The sequence below is a fragment of the Cygnus olor genome, chromosome 15 (assembly GCF_009769625.2).
Source record: "Cygnus olor isolate bCygOlo1 chromosome 15, bCygOlo1.pri.v2, whole genome shotgun sequence".
Lineage (NCBI taxonomy): Eukaryota > Metazoa > Chordata > Aves > Anseriformes > Anatidae > Cygnus > Cygnus olor.
Window position 1 is genome coordinate 6,427,610 of NC_049183.1, and position 17,621 is coordinate 6,445,230.

Sequence of the window (17,621 nt, forward strand, 5' to 3'; positions counted from 1 at the left end):
GGCGGGGCGGGCCCGGCCGCGCTGTCGGGGCCCGGCCGAGGCCCGCGGAGCCGCGGCCTGGCGTGGCTGGGCAGGCCGGGCACGGCGCTGTGGGAGCGGGCGGGGAGCGGGGCCGCCCGCGGAGCCCGTCGCCCGGCCTCAGCCGGGAGCCGCGCCCGGCGGCCAGGCCGCAGCGGGAGCCCGGCGGTCGCCGGTCGCTTGCCGGGACGGGGCTGGGGCAGAACCCTGGGGGCCATCGCCGGGTAACGGGCCTGTGACCTCAGCCCCGGGCGGGCAGCCCCGGGGGCCGGAGGCAGCATGAGCGTCTCGGTCAGGCTGGCGGAGCTGGCGGACGTCGCCTTCCGCACGCCCAACAGCGGCAGCGTCAACGCCGGCGCCCTCCACCTCCTCCTGCGCGGCCTCCTGGAGCACCTGCGCCCGCAGGATGCCTCCACGCAGGTCTCGGAGGACGAGAGGGGCCTCCTCGAGCCCGGGGCTGGGGCTGGGGGGAGGCCCCGCGCCCTCCTCCTGCAGGCGGAGGGGCAGCCAGGCTGCCCCGGCGGGTCCCCGGGCACCGCGGAGCTGCCGACCCCCAGGCAGGACGTAGGCAGGCCAGGCACCGACTCATGGCAAACGGCGCAGCTGACCAAGAGGATGGAGGTGATCGAGGAGGGGATGACGAAGGTCAGGAGCCATCCTCGGCAGGGCACCCGTCTTCAGCGGGGTGCCAGTCACGCTGGGCTGCTGGCATGGTCCTATGCCGTGCATCATGCTGCCCTACACGGTGTCCTGCCCTACACAGGGATGTGTCCGTGTGGTGCCTTGCCAGTGCAGGGACTTGTCCCTGGGGATTTCTGCTGCCATAAGACTGGAGAGCCTGGCAAAGTGTAGAGACATGTTTCTGGCCCAGCTGCCAGCAGCTATACTGTGGGAGTCTCATTAAGGAGCAGTATTTTAACACGGGCACTGGCCAAAGGTAGTTTTGACCATATTACACTTGTCCCCAGGGCTCCAGCAGTGTAAGCTCTGAGATTTGAGTCTGCTGGGTCCCATCCTGCCCTGACAAGGGTCCCCACAGTTGTGCTTGGGGCCTGGGGTGCCCCAGTGCGTGCAGGGACAGCATCCTGTCTCCTGTCTCTGCCCTGTGACACAGAATGGCTGAACTGCAGATGACAGCAGTGCTGCCTCATGGGCAGGTCAGGATCCCACCCATAGGAGACGTGGCCACGGCACAGGTTCAATTTATTTGGCTGCTAAAGTTCAGATCCTATGTTGGAAACACAGTATGCGGCATCAGAGCTGTCTCCATCACTCAAGTTGCCTGTGGCAGCACAAGGATGAGTTGTGATAGCTTTGTGCCCTGCCCTGCTTGGAGAAGGGCTGGTGTCCAGGCTGGACTGCGGACATCTCCGAGGCAGCATGGGGCCAGCCTGCAGTAAACACAACATTTCTTCATCTGTTGTGAGACCTGACAGCCCCGGGCTGGTCCCATCTCATATTTCATGAGCTCAGCTTTGAGCATAATCCAAGAGCAAAGGGAAAAGGTGGCAGCACTTCGCCAGGGCGAGGCAGCTGGAGCCAGGATACATGTTCCCCTTCACCATCTTTCATCTGAGTTTAGGGGAGCTCCATGGGCATGGCCACGGGCCAGCCAGATGTGGTCGATGCTGTGGGACTGTGGCCCCTCTGAGATGGAGCCCTGTGTCCCAGAGACACCTCCAGGCCCGGGTCTGTGCTGCGTGCTGCTCATCCTCCCTTCTCACCACATCCCCCAAGCCCGCAGGGACCCAGCGGCACCAGCTGAACCCCTCCCTATTCCTCAGGTCACAGACAAGCTACAGGCGATGCTCACCACCAGCTGCTCTCTGAAAACCACCATCGAGGCCTTCCAGGAGGAGCTGCAGCTCCTGAAGGACAATTTCCAGAAGGTGCGTGCATGGAGCTGGGCTGGTGCTGGAGGGCTCTCAGCAGAGGGGTTGTGACAGGGACGAGATGTGGGTCTCGGGCTCCTTCCCACCCCATGGTGGAACTGGGTGATGTGGGATCTGCCCAGGGGTTGTGGATAGACCCCTTGCCCACAGCCACAGAGCCCCACCATGGCCTGGGCTGGGCGCTGCTGATCCCTGCCTATCACTGCTGATACTGATCCCCACCATTCCCAATCCCTGCTGATACCGGGCCCTCCGATGTCCTTGTTTAGCAGGCTGGTCTGGAGGAGCTGCGAGAGCGGGCGGCACAGCAGGACAAGCACAGCAACCTCCTGCAGAACATCCTGGGCCAAATGGTGAGTGGGGAGAGCCCTGGCAGAGGGGCTGTGAGTGGGTGTCCACGGCACCGGTGCTCAGAGGCACTCAGCACCCAGCCCCTGCAACTGCCCTTCAGGCTTGGGGACAGAATGGCACTGGGGATTCTGGCAGGGTTTGGTGTCACTGTCCCCAGCCCAGGGGCTCCCAGGACTCTCCTCCTGCACCAGGGCTGATTTCTCTTCTGGTCACAGGCAGAGGTGCGGCGGGAGCTGGGCAACTTCCCCTGGCAGGCTGGTGTGCTGTGCTCGCTCTGCAGGGTGCCCACTGGCGAGGTTTGTGCGCGCTCCCGGCTGCCAGGCTCTTTTGCTGGGGGCCATCCCTTCGGCTCTGGCACAGCACAGGGCTCTTCTTCCCTAAAACCTCAGGGCTGTTCCATTTCAGCTTTCCAGCCAGGAGCTCAGCCCTGAGGCCCCCCAGGAGCCAGCCCAGGAGGCACCGTGCAGGCTGAGCTGGCTGCCGGAGCGGCACGTGGCCGTGGAGACCTGCATCAGCTGCCACGAGAACCAGCTCCAGCAGCGTGGTGAGCGCTGATGTCCCCACCATGTCAGGTCACTGTGCTGGGTTGTTCCACTGCGTTCTTGCCAGGACCAGTGCATGGTGGTGCCACACTCAGCCATCCCGGCTGGGTCCCCAAGCTGCTGCAGCCTCCTTGTCCGTCTGCCTTGCTCCCAGACACACTGGCACGGATGCTGTGAACGTGGCTGCTGCCCACGGGTGCCCTGGTGCGGGCCATGCCTGGGGGCTGACAGCAGGGCTGGGGCATCTCCCCAGCCATAAAGCCACCCGGGCTAGGGACAGTGCTGCGCTGATGGCCTGCAGGAGCCCGTGCTGCCTGGAGCAAAGCTTTGGTGTCTGTTTTCAGCAGATTTGGGGACCCTGAAGGATGTGGCCACCCGACTGGAGAAGGTGCAAGGCGAAGTAAAGCACCTGGAGGACAAAGGAGAGAAGGTGCCAAGATGCCCAGACCTCAGGGTTGCCGCCCCGTGGCCTGGGGTCTGCCGCCCATCACCCTGCTCGCCAGGACTGCTCTGGCGTCATCTGCAAGACTACTTCACTGCCTCATGTGGGTGCCTGCCGTGTGCCTTACCTGGGGCCACATTTTGTCCTCCCTAGGGGCCAGATTTTGGCAGGGAGGTGCTGAGCCAGGTGGGGCAGCTGCAGGAGCAATGTACGAGACTCCAAGAGGCTGCAGAGCGGCTGTGGGCTGACACCGAGGGCACCCAGGTGAGCGTGGTCCCGGGCTCAGCTGAGGAGCCACTCATGCCGTGGTTTGTGTCCGATCCAGGCTGGAGGCGGCGTGCCAGGATTTTGCAGCCATGCCGTCCTGGCAGAGCTGGGGCCGAGCAGTGGCTCCGAGGGAGACGCAGGGGGAGGCGGATGGCCTCAGGCACGTGGTGGCAATCCCTGGCAGTGGGCTTCACCCGCGAGTGGGGGGCTGCATACGATGGTGGTGGAGCACCCGGCCACGAGCAAGGCAGCCCAGAGCACTAGGCAGGCACTAGGGCAAGGCAGACGAGGCGCTGCTAGAGCAGGGCATGAGCGTTGTGCGTAGGGGAACCCCAAGAGGCACAGCATGGGCAGGCAGGGCCGGGGGGCTGGCTGGCACTGTGCCCCTCAGAAAGCAGACGAGGCCGTGCTGGAGACCAAAGTGAGCCAGGACGAGTTGCAACGCGCCATGGCCCAGCTGAGCGAGATGATGCAGGACCTGCTGCAGAGGATGTCCCTGCACGGCCAGGCCAGGCGTAAAGCCCTGGAGCTCGTCAGTGAGATGGACTCCGAGGTAGCGGTGTCACCTGGGGAGGGTGGTGGTGACGGAGACATGCACCAGCCCAGGGGGCAGTTCCCCCTGGTACCCTCTGCACCAGGAGGGTGAGCCCTCAATCTGCCAATGCCCAGAGTCCCTGTGCCAGGGCTGGGCATGACCCAGGGTGTCCCCAACATCCCTCAGGGGCAGCAGTGTCCCCTGAAATGGGCCTGGTGTCCCACTGGGCCCCTCTGCCCTCCCTGCACGGGTTCTGTGCAGTGCTGGCTCCCCTGCAGGCACAGTGGGAGCAGGCTTGGAGGCTCAGCAAGCAGTGCCACTGCCAGGGGCCCTGCTTTGATACCAGCGGTCCCGCCGGCCTCAAGAGGTGAGGGCTGCTGGGTCCCATCCTGTCCCGTCACATCCCGTTCTATCCTATTCCGCCCCGTCCCATCCCATCTCCCTCCGCCCTGTCCTTTCTGCCCCCGGTCCGTGCTGTCCCTGCACCTCCAACCCCGTCCCATCCTGCCCTGCCCATCCCATCCAGATCCTCGTTGTCCCACCCTGCCCGTGGGGTGCTGGCCACCCTGGGGACCTTGCGGGGTCGCTGCGTGGTGGCAGGGCACTCAGCAGCCACCTGTGTTGCAGGCACCACTTCCACCCAGTGAAGTGCATCTCCTGCGACAGACCCCTGGCCGTGGCCCCAAGGCCGTGAGTATTGTGCAGCCCCCCTGTCGGACCCCCCCCCCCGCCACGCCGCACCCGCACTGGAGACCGCTGCCCGCCTCTGCCTTCCTGCCCTCATCCACAGGCACTTGGTGACAGTCCGGAAGGCCAGCCTGCACCTCCAGTCTCGTCCAGCCAGCGCCGGTGGCACCAACCGCATGGCACAGCAGCTGCCGGGGAGGTGAGGCCTGCGAGGTGACACGCGTCCCCTCCCCTGCCGCTGGGGTCCCTCGCCCTGGGCAGGAGCGCTAACAGCAGTGCTCCCTTCCCAGGGAGAACAAAGGGAGCAACCAGGCCAGCCGGGGCCCCGTGAGTCCCACCAGGCCACTGTCCGCCTCCAGCTCCCTCGCCACCGCCTGTCCCTTCGGAGCCCCTGCAGATTTCACCTGCCAGAACGTGAGCCCCCATCTCCGCGTGCCCCCCGCGCGCTGGAAACCGGCCGAGCCCAGCCGGGGTGGGCACAGCCTCGGGCACCTCTGATGGCATCGGCTGCTCCTCCCTCTAGGGTCAAGTGGATCTTTTGGGCATCGACGGGGTCATCTACAAGGGCAGGCTGAGCTCGCAGGCTGCCAACGGGAACATCGCCCTGGGCAGGGACTTCCCAGGTAGGGGAGCAGTCCTGGGGCACCATGTTAGCTCTGGCCCGAGCCAGCACATCCTGATGGGGTGCCTGGGGTGGCTCGGTTGCCACCGCTGCCCACGTGGCCCAGCCTCACATCCCCCCTGCAACGGCGTCTCTGCTTCTCGCCCTGAAGGAACAAAGTCCCCCCAGCCCCCTGCCCAGCACGCTGCGGAGAAAACGTGTCGCACCCTCAAGTATGGCAGCCACTACGTGTCCCCGTACTCGTGTGAGTGCCTGTCCTGGGCGTCCTGCACACTGCCGGCCCCACCGCCTGGGCTCACCCTGCTCCGTGCGCTCCCCGGGTGCCACCGGGGGTGTTGTGCCCCGTGCAAGGCCGTTTGTCTCCCTGCGTTGCAGGTGCTGCCATGCGGACGAGGACTGTCTCCTCGGGGGGCCGGTGGCAGGCCGCTGCAGGTGGCAGGACAGCCGGCGTCTGAGCTGCCCGGGGGGGCTGTGAAATGGCGTGGGGGTGCAGGAAGGGGCAGGAGCCTCGGGGGATCAGGGGGGTGGGAGCCATGCTGCCCCGGTTTCTCCCTCCCCCTCGCAGCTGCGTAACACCACAGGCCATAAAGATTTGCTCTGCTCCGCTGCCTGCCCCGCGTGGTCCCTGGGCTCGCTGGGGCACACGGGGTGTCCTGGGGGAGTCAGCGACCAGAGCCTGACCCCCCCCCAGATCCCTGTCGGGGTGTGCAGCCTGGCCACGGTACCAGGGACAGCAGGGCACAACCGCACCGGTGCCGGGGTCCCTCCTGTGGTGCCGAGGGGAGCACGCGTCCGTCCCTGTGCTGCAGGAGCTGGCAGGACGGCTGCACGGCTCCCGGAGGCCGCGAGAGCAGCGCCGGGGCTTGGGCAGTGCAGGTGGTTCCTGCCCCGCTGCAGCCCCAGCCGGGCTTTGTGCCCCTCGTGAGGTCAGCTCCCCAGGCTTCTGGGCTGGGCCGAGGCCTCGTAAGCTCCCCGACCAGTTCAGGTCTGGGGTCTGGCCCTGGATTTTCCAGTCCCGCAGCTCTTGGTGGGTCTGGGACAGTCACAGGCAGGCTCTCCCCCCCCCCCGCCACCCGCATCTCCGTGGGGCTCCACCCGAGGCTGGGGAGGGATCCCAGATCCCTTCTCCGTGCCTCCCTTCAGTGGGCTCTGCACCGCGCACCCCCGGCCTCGCAGACCGTCCCCTCCGCCAGCAGGACTCCACGCCGGCCCCAACGTGCCCCGGCCACAGAGCTCAGGGCCCCAGCTCACCCTGGGTGCCACCAGCTCGGCGGGGCAGGACCCAGTCCCGCAGCCCCAGCACAACCCCACACGGGGAGGCTCAGGAGGGCGAACATCCAGCTCCAGCCCTTGCTGCCCAGCCTCTGCTGCCTCCCCGCCAAGAGGCAGGGGAGAGGCAGCCCAGGTGAAACCACCGCTTGTACAAGTTACTTTAGCAACGCAAATGAAAGATCGAAATTAATTATTGACTGGTGAGCACGGGGAGGCAGGGGCACAGCCGCACAGCGGGAAGGCTCAGCAGGGGTGGCACCCTCACAGGGAGCCGTAAGAGGGGGTCGAGAGGCCAAGGAAATGATCAGAGCTGGAACACCTCTCCTATGAAGGAAAGCTGAAAGAGCTGGGGGCTCTTCAGCCTGGAGAATGCTCTGGGGAGACCTTACTGGGCCCTTTTAATAAATAAAGGGGGCTTGTAAGAAAGATGAAGACTTTTTTACCAGGGCCATGTAGTGGCAGGACAAGGGATGGTAGCTTTAAACTAAAAGAGGGTAGATTTGGGTTAGATACTAGGAAGAAATTCTTCACTCAGACGGTGGTGAGGCCCAGGCTGCCCAGAGGAGCTGTGGGTGCCCCATCCCGGGCGGTGCCCAAGGCCAGGCTGGGTGGGATTTGGGCAGCCTGGGCTGGGGGCCGTGTCCCTGCAACCCCCTGTGCCCCAGCCGGCCTTCCCCACGTCCCACCGCTGCTGCGAACGAAGCAAAGACACCGGGTTCAAAGCAGAAGAGCGTGTATTGCAAGCGGCCGCGGCGTGTCCGGAGAGACTTCCAGCCGCCAGGAGAAAAGAACAGAGGGGTTAAAAATGATCCCAGTCTCTAGGGTTACACATTGTCATGCAAACAGCCCCGGGGCAAACCCCATCCCAGGAGGGCGAGGGGACGGCGCGCGGCTCACCAGCACTCCGGCCTCCCCCCAGCCCCGCTCACCCGCTGGCGCAGCGCGTGCTGCGTGCGGGAGCAGCCCTTGCTCTCCTCCTCCTCACGAAAAAACAAGCGGTGCGGGGCGTCCACCCCCCACCAGGACGCGCGGGGCCGAGGGAGGGGGGACACAGGCACGGTCCATCCTGCGCAGCGGGGCGGCACAGCTGGCGCGGGGACCGTGAAGGGGTCTCCTCCGTAAGTGTCACTCGCATGCAAACTCCAGTGTCCCGAGAGAGGAGGGGGTCGCACCCTCCCTGAGAGCCCGACCACGGCGTGGTCCCAGGCAGAGGCTGGCACCGGCCTCGCGTCCCACGCAGCCTCCCGCTGTCCCTGGGGAGCTCTGTTCAGCTCTAGGACAAGTAAAAACTACTTCAAACCAAACCCATGCAAGGCAGCTATTCGCTCGCGTGTCTCTGTGGCTGCCAGACACTCTGGCAGCAGAGTTCCTCTCCTCTTCGGGGAGGGGGAAAAAAATATATATATATATATTTATACGCAGGGGTCCCCGCCATGTTCGCTCTCCGCTGCGGCCTCATCTCTCTGCCTCCATGGTCACGTTGGCCTTCTGTTCTGCCGTGGCCTGCTGCGAGACGGCGGCAGGCCAGCCCGCGGGCTGCACCGGGGGGGCCGGAGTCCACATGCTCTGCTGCTGGCCGGGCGGGGAGGCCGCGGGCCAGGCGGGGTTGAAGGCCCCGTGCTGGGGCAGCGGCGGGGCCGGGGGCGGCGGGGAGGTCGCCATGGAGGCCACGGGGCTGCTGCTGTTGAAGCTCTCGGAAGCCTTGAGGCGGGAGAACATGGTGAGGGCGTCGGGGAAGTTGGGCGGCGTGGCCGGCGTGTTGGCGGGAGTGCACATCTGCGGGAAGGAGACAGGGGGGTCAGCGGGGCCGGGGCCGCCCGCGGGCACAGCGCCAGCCCCGCGGGGGAGGCAGGCGGCTCGTCCCCGGCTTGGGGTCTCCGTCGTTTGCCTCCCGCCGAGGCCCGGCGCGACGCCCCTCAACGCCGCAGCGCACGGAGCCCCCGCACCCGCAGCCGAGCCCCGGCTCAGGGAAGGACACGGGGGGACCTGTGGGACCTCTCCGCACGGCCCAGCCCCTTGCCTGGGGTGCTGGGGATGCCGCGAGGCAGGCGGGGACCGGGCGGCCTTCCCAACGATGCCCCGCACCCCTGCCCTTCCGCGCAGGGCCACGCAGCAGCTGCTGGTACAGGCTGCGCAGCGGCTCCCTTGCTTTGCCAGCTCCGCCTGGGTGCTTCCTGCAGGCAGCGGTTATTTAAGGCCCCGAAGATTAATCCTGTGGTGAGAGCTCCTGTCAGAGGGCCCGGGTAGGACCCCGCTGCGCATGCTCCTTCTGTCCCACGACCCACCGGTGCCACCAGGGGCCTGCAGCTTTCTGGCTCCTGGAGCCTGGGTGCACCCCGGCCACAGCAGGCGTTTGCTCTGCACGCTTACTGCACGCCCCAAATCCCCAATTGTCCTGGAGAGTCAAACGAGGCCACGGCAGCCAGCGAATCCCTAAGACACATCTGCCCAGGCAGATTACGGGCTGCTGAAGCACGGGAGTTAAAGGAGCAGAGCCTGGGGACCGCGGGGAGAGCTGAGGCGGGCAGCAGCCACGTGTCTGCACGCTCCTGTGCACGCACACCCCACGTGCGAAGCAGTGGCTGGAGAGGTGGGAGAGCACTTACCATCTGATGGTGGTGGCTGTAGGGGATATTTGTTTCTTGAAAAAAAGCACTGAGAGCAGTCTGAAAGAAACAAAACAAACAAAAAAAAAAAAGGAAGACGTTACCAGCAGCACGCAAGCACAGCACCCTACCTTATCCCTGCATGCAACAGCAGGGCTTCGCGTGGCCGCGGCGGGGGCAGCCGCCTGCCTCCAGCTCGCTCCCCGCTGTGGAGGGCGTTCGCGTGGTGCCAGAGCCAAACTGCCCAGCGCAGGGCCTGGCCCAGCACCTCGCATCCGTTACCCGTTTTGGCCACCTCCTAGCAGAGCTGGGACAACATCCAAAAGCGGCCCTGAGGGGCCGGGCCGTGCACGCCACGGAGCCAGCAGGAGGAACAGCCCCGGTGCCCGGGGTGTGCAGCGGAGGGCACGCCCCGCGCAGCTGCCCCCGCGGCCCCCAGCAGCGAGCCGCGCTTGCCGCCTGCTTTCACCGAGCCAGGCGGTGAGCGCGCGGACCCGGAGCGCTGCCGCGCCCACGGCTGGAGAAGCGGCCGCTTTGGGAGCGGACCCCAGCAGGCGTTTCACAACTCGGCGATGCTCTGCAACTGCCGTGGGCAGGGAGGGGAGGGAAGCCGAATCCAAACCCAGCAGGGGAAGCAGCGCGGCAGCTGGCGAGACGCGTGCCCTGAACGGGACGGGGCCACGGGCACAGCGCTGCAACGGGCAGCGAGCGAGACCGTGCCCGCCGCATACAGCGGGGCACGTCGAGTTCAGCTGCAGGCTGGGTATGGTTGTGACTGACATCGTTTTGGTTTGCTTCCAGTTCAGACCAGTAATAATCTGGTAAATGTCATACGCCCGTGGCATGTGACGGGCCGAGGAGGGCTGCACGGAGGGAGTGCCGGGCGCAGGCTGGCGAGGAGGGCGAGCCAGAGGCAGGTTTGAGGGCTGGGAGGGGACAGCGGCAGCTTTGGGGGCACACGGGACTGGGCTGATGTAGGAGCAGCAAAGACGAAGCTGCCCCACGTTCCGTGCTAGGTTTTAGTTGAATTGGGGCTAAAAAACGGTGCTTTGATTCGGCGGCAGATTAAACGCAACAGAAACGTTAGGGCAGCGGGCTGGGTTCGGCTCCGGGCTAAGACGAAGCCCCCATCATCGGCTCACCCCTCCCCGGCCCCCGAGGTCCCAGAGCTCGGGTGCGAGGCACGGGGCTGCAGCCAGGTGCTGCCGCAGCACCAAGCCCTTGCTCCCTCCTGCCGGCGGGGTTACCCGAGCCGCTCGGACACCCGAGAGGCAGAGGCGGGTTGCGCCAAACCCGGTGCAGCGGCTGCGGCCCGAGCACCGCAGCCACGCGTGAACGCACTCCTCCTCCCGGCGCCCGCAGCCGCACGCCCGGGGACGAGCGCTCACAGGTCAGCTCAGCTCACCGACCTGACGGAGGCAAAGCTGCGGGCGAGCCAGCCAGCGCGGGGTTCGTGGTTTCCTCCTGGCTGAACCGGCGGCAGGAGCAGGCGGCAGCCAGCAGCGTTACCTGGTTGTTGTGTCCCGTGACCAAAACGCAACGATTTGGGCCTCGGTGGGGGAAGCAATTGCTGCTGGGGAGCGCGGTCACTCCCAAAGCACGGAGGGCACGCGTAGCGGCTGGGCTGCTGAGGCGATTCCCCGCTACGGCTGCGTTCCTCACGGGGCAGGCTGAGACCTCAGCAAGCGTCCCAGCACCCGGGGCAGGACCTGCCGGGAGGGTCTGTGGCCCTGGAGATCAGCCCCAGCCCCGCACCACCTTCGTCCCGGGTGAGGTCCCACGTCCCTGCCCTCAGACGCTACCTCTCAGCCAGAAGGGAACGCGATAAGAAGGGGGGAAAACAGCGAACGGGAAGCACGCGCAGAGGTGTGGGCACAGCCAAACGCCGTAAGCCCATTAGATCTGCTCTGTGCTCCTGCTCTCCCAGTGGCCTTGTATCTGGGACCGTGCCATCAGCGGGCGGGGGCACGGAAGGTCCCCGCTGGCCCCCCCCGTGCCACCCCCCCTATCCCCGCCAACCCCAGGATGAAAGCTGCCGTCTGAGCAGAGGGCGCACGCCACGGCCACGGCCCCTCTGCCCCAAACACCGCGCTCTCCCCACCTCAGCCTGCCTATTTCCAGGAGCAGCAGAAGCAGCTCCTCCGCCCACCCTGACGCCCGCCGCTCCGGGCCTTGTGTGCCCCCCAGCCGCAGGGGGTGGCTGTCCCCGGGGTCCCAGCACCCGCACACCCACGGGGGCACCGGGTGCCACGGCCATCGCTGGCTGGGCCGCGAGGCCCCACGCTGATCGCAGCGTTTCTCTGCTCGCCGGAGTGCCAGGAGGCGGCGGCGGCGATGGGGGCCCCCTGCCCTTCAGCCACAAAGGAAGGGGAAGGAGCTTGCTAGAGCATAAAGACATCAGAAGAGAAAGTGGAAATCCCAACCAGAGCCACAGCGAGCAGAGCCAGGCACCTGCTCCTCCCCTTGCTCCCCTTGCACAACCTCACCACCCTGAGCAGAGGCACTACGCTCTGCAGCAGCAAAAAGGCACGAATCAAGCTTTTTTTTTTTTTTTAAAGCAGCTGACGTCTTCTTATTCTTCCCAAGCAGCCCCAGGGGCAACCAGTGCGTCAGAAAGCCAATTAATACTCTTCTACCTGAGAAAGGAGCCTGGTGCACAGCTCAGCCCCGAGCTCGGGCTCTGCAAACACTTCGCTGCTGGGGTCCAGCCGCGGTGGATGCCTGCTGCCCTTCCCGGTGCCTCCCCCAGCAGGGGCACCTGTGTCCCCCCAGGGCCCCGCTGCCAGCCCTCGCCCGCAGACACCCCAGGTTGCCTCCTTGAGCTCCCCCCGACCGGCAGCACTCCCCCGGCCGCCCCTGCCGGTCCCTGGGAGCACGGTGGTGCTGGCAGAGCCGCGAGGTCCGCCAAGCGCAGCGCGAGGAGCCCCAGCTTCCCTGCGAGACGGGAGTGAAGTCACAGCGAGCGGAAGGGGCGACCCACGTGTTACCCACGAGCTGCTGCCTGTGCCCTGAGGACATAGGAGTATTCCTGCAAAATAAACGGCTTCCTTGTCAGGGCCCTGGACACGGTACGGGCTTGGACCAGCTCCCGCTGCAGCAAAGGCAGCTGTACGTACCCCCAGAGCAGCTCCTCGCCCGCCCCGCTCACACGCGCTGTCCTGGGCCGTGTTTCGTCCCCCCCAGACAAAGCGCAGGGCCAGCAGGACACCACGCAGCCAAACCTCTCCGCAGCACCCTCCCCCAGCAGTCACAGCAGCCCTCAGGGGATTGGGAACGGGGCAGCCTGAAGGTTCGCTGCCGACCCAGGGGCTCCACCAGCAGGTCGGGCTCACCGCAGAGCCAAACGTGTCTGACTGGGGGGACGCAGGCCTCCGCCGGCTCCCCAAGGAGGCCATCACCCCACGGCCTCCCTCTCCCTCCTGCACCCCTGCGCAAAAGCAGCGAGCGGGGCCGGAGCAGGCAGGTGCTGCTCCAAGCACTGGCAAAGGGAGCCGGGGCAGCAGCCTGCGTGCACCAGTGGGCTCACACCGTGCCCCCGGAGGAGCGCTTTGAAAGCGAGGAAACCCTGACTGAAGGCAGCGGAAATTAGCGCTGAACTTGCCTGAACTCCACCAATTTATTCTCGCCGCAGATCCGGGCCAGCCAGCAAAGGGGCACCACGCTGGAATAACAAAAGCCTCAGCACATCACATCCGAGAGGTGAGAGCACTCTGGAGCCGGGAGCCAGCACCTCCCCGAAGAAGGCATGCCCAGCGGCCATTTTGCAAAGGGAATTATCTGACCGTTGCACCAAAAGCGAGTGGGAACACGGTAATGGCTCATCGCAGCGCGTTTGTTTACAGCCCAGCTTCCTCTGAGTCATGTGAGCGCCAAACCGGCAGGAGACGGCCGTTTGTACTTGTGCAACTCGCCCAACGGCGGCAAAGTTCCGCGGGGAGCCGTTGCGAGGAAAAGTAACTTCTGTCACCCGCCACCACCCCGCCTCCCGCCCGCGCAGGGCTGGTGGGAGCCGAGCCCACGGCCCCAGAGGGCCGCCGCCGCCGCCCCGTGTTGGTAAACAAAGCCCGGGGCGCGGCACGCACGCAGCGGGCCCGCCGCCCTCGCCGGGGGACGTGTCGGCGAGCGGCGGGCACGGCGGGGGGACGACGCCTGCTCGGGCGAGGAGCGCGGGGGCGGCGTGCGGGGCCACGCTCAGGCCGGCTTCGAGGGCTGGCGGCCGGCGTAGCGCGGGGAGCGCCGCACCCGGGCACGCGGACGGCGTGGCGATGCGGTGCCGCGGCGCCCGCTCCACCCGACGGCCGTCACGTCGCCCGGCGGCCCCGGTACCGGCCGCGGGGGCCCGCTGGCGGCGCGCGCGCCGGGGCCTGGGTGCGGGCGGGTGGGAGCCGCAGCCCCCGCTCCCCGCGCCGCACCACAGCGCGGAGCCCTCGCGCACAGAGGCGCCCCGGGCCTCGCGTCCGCGGGCTGGCGGCGCAAGGCGGGGGGGGGGGGGGGGGGGGGGGAAGAGAGCCCCGGGCGCGGGGAGCAGCCGCAGCGCGGCTCGCTAAGCCCCGGCTCGCCCTGGCGGCTGCCGGCGGCGGGGGGCGCCCGGCCCCGGCCCCGACCGGGAGCGCGGCGGGGGGGCCCCGGGACACGTTCCCCACCCCACCCCCACCCCCCCACGCGCGGGGCCCGTCCCGTCCCGTCCCGTCCCGCCCCGTCCCCCCCGTGCCCGGGGCGCGGCCGCCTCACCTCGAACTGCCAGTGCGCCGCCTGCAGCAGCTGCTTGGCCTGGTCGGCGGCGCAGCCGGCCGCCAGCACGAACTGGTTGATCATCACCTGGTGCTTGAGCTCGTCCATGGCCCCCCCCCCCGCCTTCTTCTTCTTCTTCTTCTTCCCTTCCTCCTCCTCCGCCTCCTCCTCCCGCCGCCCTCACGGCGCCGCCACCATCGCGCAGCCGGCGCGGCTCACGCCAATGTTTACTGGGCACTGACTCACGGCGCCCGGCCAGCCCCGCGGGGCGGGAGCGGAGGCCGCCGCCGGGGGCTGCTGGGACTTGTAGTTCTACCCCCCCTCTCCGCCGCCGCGCTGCCCCCCCGCGCCGCCGCCGCTCGGACTACAGCTCCCGGCAGCCCCCGCTTTGTTTGCAGGAGCCGGCGGGCGCTTGAGTGACGCGGCGCGGCGGCCAACCGCCGCCCGCGGTGCGGTAGTACCTGACCATATATGGTCAACAACTCCGCTGCCCCCAATGAGCGGGCGGCGGGGGCGGGCCCGGCTCGGGGCGGGGGGTGATGGCGGGGGAGGGGGCGCGGTGGCGGGGGGGGGGGGGGGGCGCGGTGTTTACAGGCGGCCGCGTGCCGCTTCCTGCTGACGTGCGGCAACGGCCGCGCGCGCGCGCACGGCGGGCCCGCCCCCTGGGGGGGCTGGGGGGGGCGGGGGGAGCCGGCCCCTGACGGGCGAGGGCCGAGGCCTGGTGCGGGGCGGGCGCCTGGGCCGTGGTGTGTGGTGGTGGCAGCGAGATAAAATGCCAAATAAAAGTCAAACATCCCTCGTGAAATGCCAAATAAAAGGAAAAAAACCCTTCGTGAAACGCCTCTAACCAAACGTCGCTGACACAAGACGCCTCACGCGCCCGTGGGTCTGCCCCGTAACGTGGCAGCGTGTGAGGGGAATGTTCTGGAAGGAGCCGGGGGCTCCAGGACGAGGGGCTGCTCCCTCCCGGCACCCGTGTCCCTGCCCGCGTCGCAGCCCGGCTGTGTCTGTGCGGGGCCTGCGGAGGGGCGGCCGCTCGGTCTGAAAAGGCCGAGGAAAACCCCAGAGGAAAGGGGCAGGAGGGGGTCTGCAGCCAGCGGGGTGTAAATGCAGATCTCCCGGAGGGTTACTTTAACCAGAGAACACCAGACGTTCTTGGAAATCTTGCAGTTCGATTCTCAAAGGGGGAAGGGTTGGCCCCGGCCTGGCAGCGCTTTCGGGGAGGGTTGCAAGCCCTTTGGAGCAGGGCAGTGTTTGAAGAGGCAAAGTTCATGGGCTTGCCACTCCTCCTGGTCAGGAGTAACCCAGGGTAGTCTCCAGGGCTCCCGAGCCGTGTTGTTTTACAAGCACCCAAAAAACAAAGTGACAGCACCAGGGAGGGGGCAACCGAGACAAAGCAGTTTGCTTTGCTGGGCAATAAACCCTTGCACAGCCGGACTTTGGATGAGCTGCTGGTGAGTGGCAGGTTTGCAGGCAGACGTACTTCCTCCTTTCTGCGGGCGTGCTTCTCGCTGCCGCCCTGGCAGGCGCTTCCGAGGAGACTTCCGAAGGGAGTTGGCTGGAGAAATGCGTGTGGCAGGGGAAGCCGAGTGCCCTCCTTCATTCCTCGCAAGGCTGAAGCTCCCTGGAGTTGTGCTCCCCAGGTCATGCTCTGGTAACTGAAGTCCCGCTTCAGAACACCTTTCCACCCCCGTTTTTTGGGGAGAAGCGGTGCACTGGATGCCAGCCAGGTCTGGGACGCGGCGACGTAACTTGGTGGCACCGAGCGTGTTGGCAGAGAGTCCCGAGAGCAGCTTCACCCTGCTCCTCCTCGGCTTGGCATCGCTGCACACACAATGGCACCTGGGGCCTCAGGCTGCCCTGTACCTCGTGGCGGTGCTTTGGGGATGTCAGGGAGGGCCTCCTGGCCTCTCTCCCTGCCTCTACATCCACAGCACAGCGGGGGGAATAGAGGCTCAGGGAGCCTGGAGGTGACAATGTCAACCCCATGCCACAGCTGTGGCTGCAGCACAGCCCCGAGAGCCGTGGAGAGAGTGGCAAAAGTGGCACCCGGGAGGCTCCGAGCAGCCCAGGGCCTACGTTCCTCTGCTGCCCGATGAGCCCAATGTTCCTGGAGCTGGCCACTGCCCCGCTGCTGCTCCATCCCCAGCGCAGCCATGCGGGACGGGGCTGGGGGAGCAGCCAGGTCCCCACTGTGCTGCCGGCAGCCGCTGCGGCCCCGAGCCACTCGCTTTCCCTCCCCCATGCCTCCGGCAGTGGGACGGAGGCCGGCGGTGGTGCAACATCCTGCCTTTGTGCGAGCCAGCACTGGGCCGTGGCCAGCTTCTTTGGGGCTGACGGTGTGGCCCGGGGCCCCGCTGCTCATGTTGGCCACCCCCTCCATGGCTGCTCCTGTCCCTAAAACCACTTAGGGGCCGTCCCGATGGCTTCAGGACACTGGGGAACACAGCAGGCAGCGCCAGTGCTGCGGCAGAGCCAGGCTGAGCCCTGGTGCTGTATGTGCACGGGGATGAACTGCTGTGGGGACGGGGCAGCATTTGGTGCTGTCTCACGGTGTCCCCCTGGACAAACTGTCTGGCACGCAGGTAGATAAATACACGATGCGATGGGCAGACAGCTGGCCCACGGGTTGGGCTCGAAGGGCTGTGGTAAATGGGGTGATGGCAGGCTGGCGGCCAGTCACTGCGGGGTTCCACCGGGCTCCATCGTAGGGCCTGTTCTCTTCAGGTGTTCGTAAATGACTGCACACAGGACTTGAACACACTCTGAGGAGGGCTGAAGGTGACACTGAATTAGGAGGAGCTGTAGACTGCCTCAAGGGTGGAGAGGTCTTGCAGAGAGGCCTTGATGAATTAGAGGGCTGGGCAGTCACCAACTGCATGAAGTTTGACAAGAACAAGTGCTGGATTCGGCATCTGGAACAGCACATCACCATGCACGCTCCCTGTGCATCCCCGGGCAGGGTGCGTCCTCGTGCAGGGTGTATCTCTGTGCACGCTCCCCGTGCACGCCTCCTGATCAGGCTGAATCCCTGCGCACACTCCCCATGCATCCCATGGCGGGGTGCGTCCCTTTGCACGCTCCGTGCACATCCTCATGCAGGATGCATCGCCATGCACAGTGCATCCCTATACACACTCCCCATGCATCCCCGTGCAGAGTGCATCCCTGTGCAGGATGTATCTCTGTGCGTGCTCCCCACGCAGGTTACATCCCCGTGTAAGGGTGCATCCACACGCACAGTGCATTCCTGTCCGTGCTCCCATGCATCCCCAGGCAGGGTGCATGCGCCTGTGCAGGGTGTATCTCCATGCATGCTCCCCGTGCGCCCCTGTGCAGGGTGCATCCCCACACATCCCTGTGCAGGGTGCATCCCCGTGCAGGGTGCATCCCCACGCATCCCCGTGCAGGGTGCATCCCCGTGCAGGGTGCATCCCCACACATCCCCGTGCAGGGTGCATCCCCGTGCAGGGTGCATCCCCACGCATCCCCGTGCAGGGTGCATCCCCGTGCAGGGTGCATCCCCACACATCCCTGTGCAGGGTGCATCCCCGTGCAGGGTGCATCCCCACACATCCCCATGCAGGGTGCATCCCCGTGCAGGGTGCATCCCCACACATCCCTGTGCAGGGTACATCCCCGTGCAGGGTGCATCC

General features: G+C 66.6%; 2 protein-coding genes across 7 annotated transcripts; one reads left to right on the forward strand and one right to left on the reverse strand.

Moving 5' to 3' along the window:
* Nucleotides 1–83: 83 nt before the first annotated feature.
* On the forward strand, nt 84–6,442 carry C15H16orf96 (chromosome 15 C16orf96 homolog). Of its 6 annotated transcripts, none has more exons than XM_040575091.1 (15): nt 88–663; nt 1,803–1,907; nt 2,183–2,263; nt 2,477–2,557; nt 2,667–2,805; nt 3,148–3,233; nt 3,399–3,509; nt 3,904–4,065; nt 4,326–4,414; nt 4,675–4,737; nt 4,838–4,933; nt 5,094–5,148; nt 5,258–5,357; nt 5,508–5,600; nt 5,732–6,437. In XM_040575091.1, the coding sequence occupies exons 1-15, from the start codon at nt 298–300 to the stop codon at nt 5,809–5,811; spliced, it is 1,707 nt and encodes a 568-aa protein (XP_040431025.1). In that variant the 5' UTR covers nt 88–297; the 3' UTR covers nt 5,812–6,437. The 6 variants fall into 6 exon arrangements, with proteins under 6 accessions (XP_040431029.1, XP_040431028.1, XP_040431025.1 ...); XM_040575089.1 differs by having other exon boundaries at nt 89–663; nt 5,025–5,148; nt 5,732–6,435; XM_040575090.1 differs by having other exon boundaries at nt 91–663; nt 3,151–3,233; nt 5,025–5,148; nt 5,732–6,434.
* Nucleotides 6,443–7,344: 902 nt separating this feature from the next.
* UBALD1 (UBA like domain containing 1) lies at nt 7,345–14,249 on the reverse strand. Its single transcript, XM_040575096.1, has 3 exons — nt 13,966–14,249; nt 9,235–9,294; nt 7,345–8,404 (listed from the first exon to the last, which is right to left on the reverse strand). The coding sequence occupies exons 1-3, from the start codon at nt 14,071–14,073 to the stop codon at nt 8,084–8,086; spliced, it is 489 nt and encodes a 162-aa protein (XP_040431030.1). The 5' UTR covers nt 14,074–14,249; the 3' UTR covers nt 7,345–8,083.
* Nucleotides 14,250–17,621: the final 3,372 nt, after the last annotated feature.

Excerpts from the sequence above, each read along its gene's own strand:
- C15H16orf96 (XM_040575089.1), top strand. The coding sequence starts at position 298 with ATGAGCGTCTCGGTCAGGCTGGCGGAGCTGGCGGACGTCGCCTTCCGC. Across the intron at positions 4,738-4,837 it reads CTGGCCGTGGCCCCAAGGCC|GCACTTGGTGACAGTCCGGA; the intron begins GTGAGTATTGTG and ends CCTCATCCACAG. Across the intron at positions 4,934-5,024 it reads GCACAGCAGCTGCCGGGGAG|GGAGAACAAAGGGAGCAACC; the intron begins GTGAGGCCTGCG and ends CTCCCTTCCCAG.
- UBALD1 (XM_040575096.1), bottom strand. The coding sequence starts at position 14,073 with ATGGACGAGCTCAAGCACCAGGTGATGATCAACCAGTTCGTGCTGGCG. Across the intron at positions 9,295-13,965 it reads CGGCGCACTGGCAGTTCGAG|ACTGCTCTCAGTGCTTTTTT; the intron begins GTGAGGCGGCCG and ends TGTTTCTTTCAG. Across the intron at positions 8,405-9,234 it reads ACAGCCACCACCATCAGATG|ATGTGCACTCCCGCCAACAC; the intron begins GTAAGTGCTCTC and ends TCCTTCCCGCAG.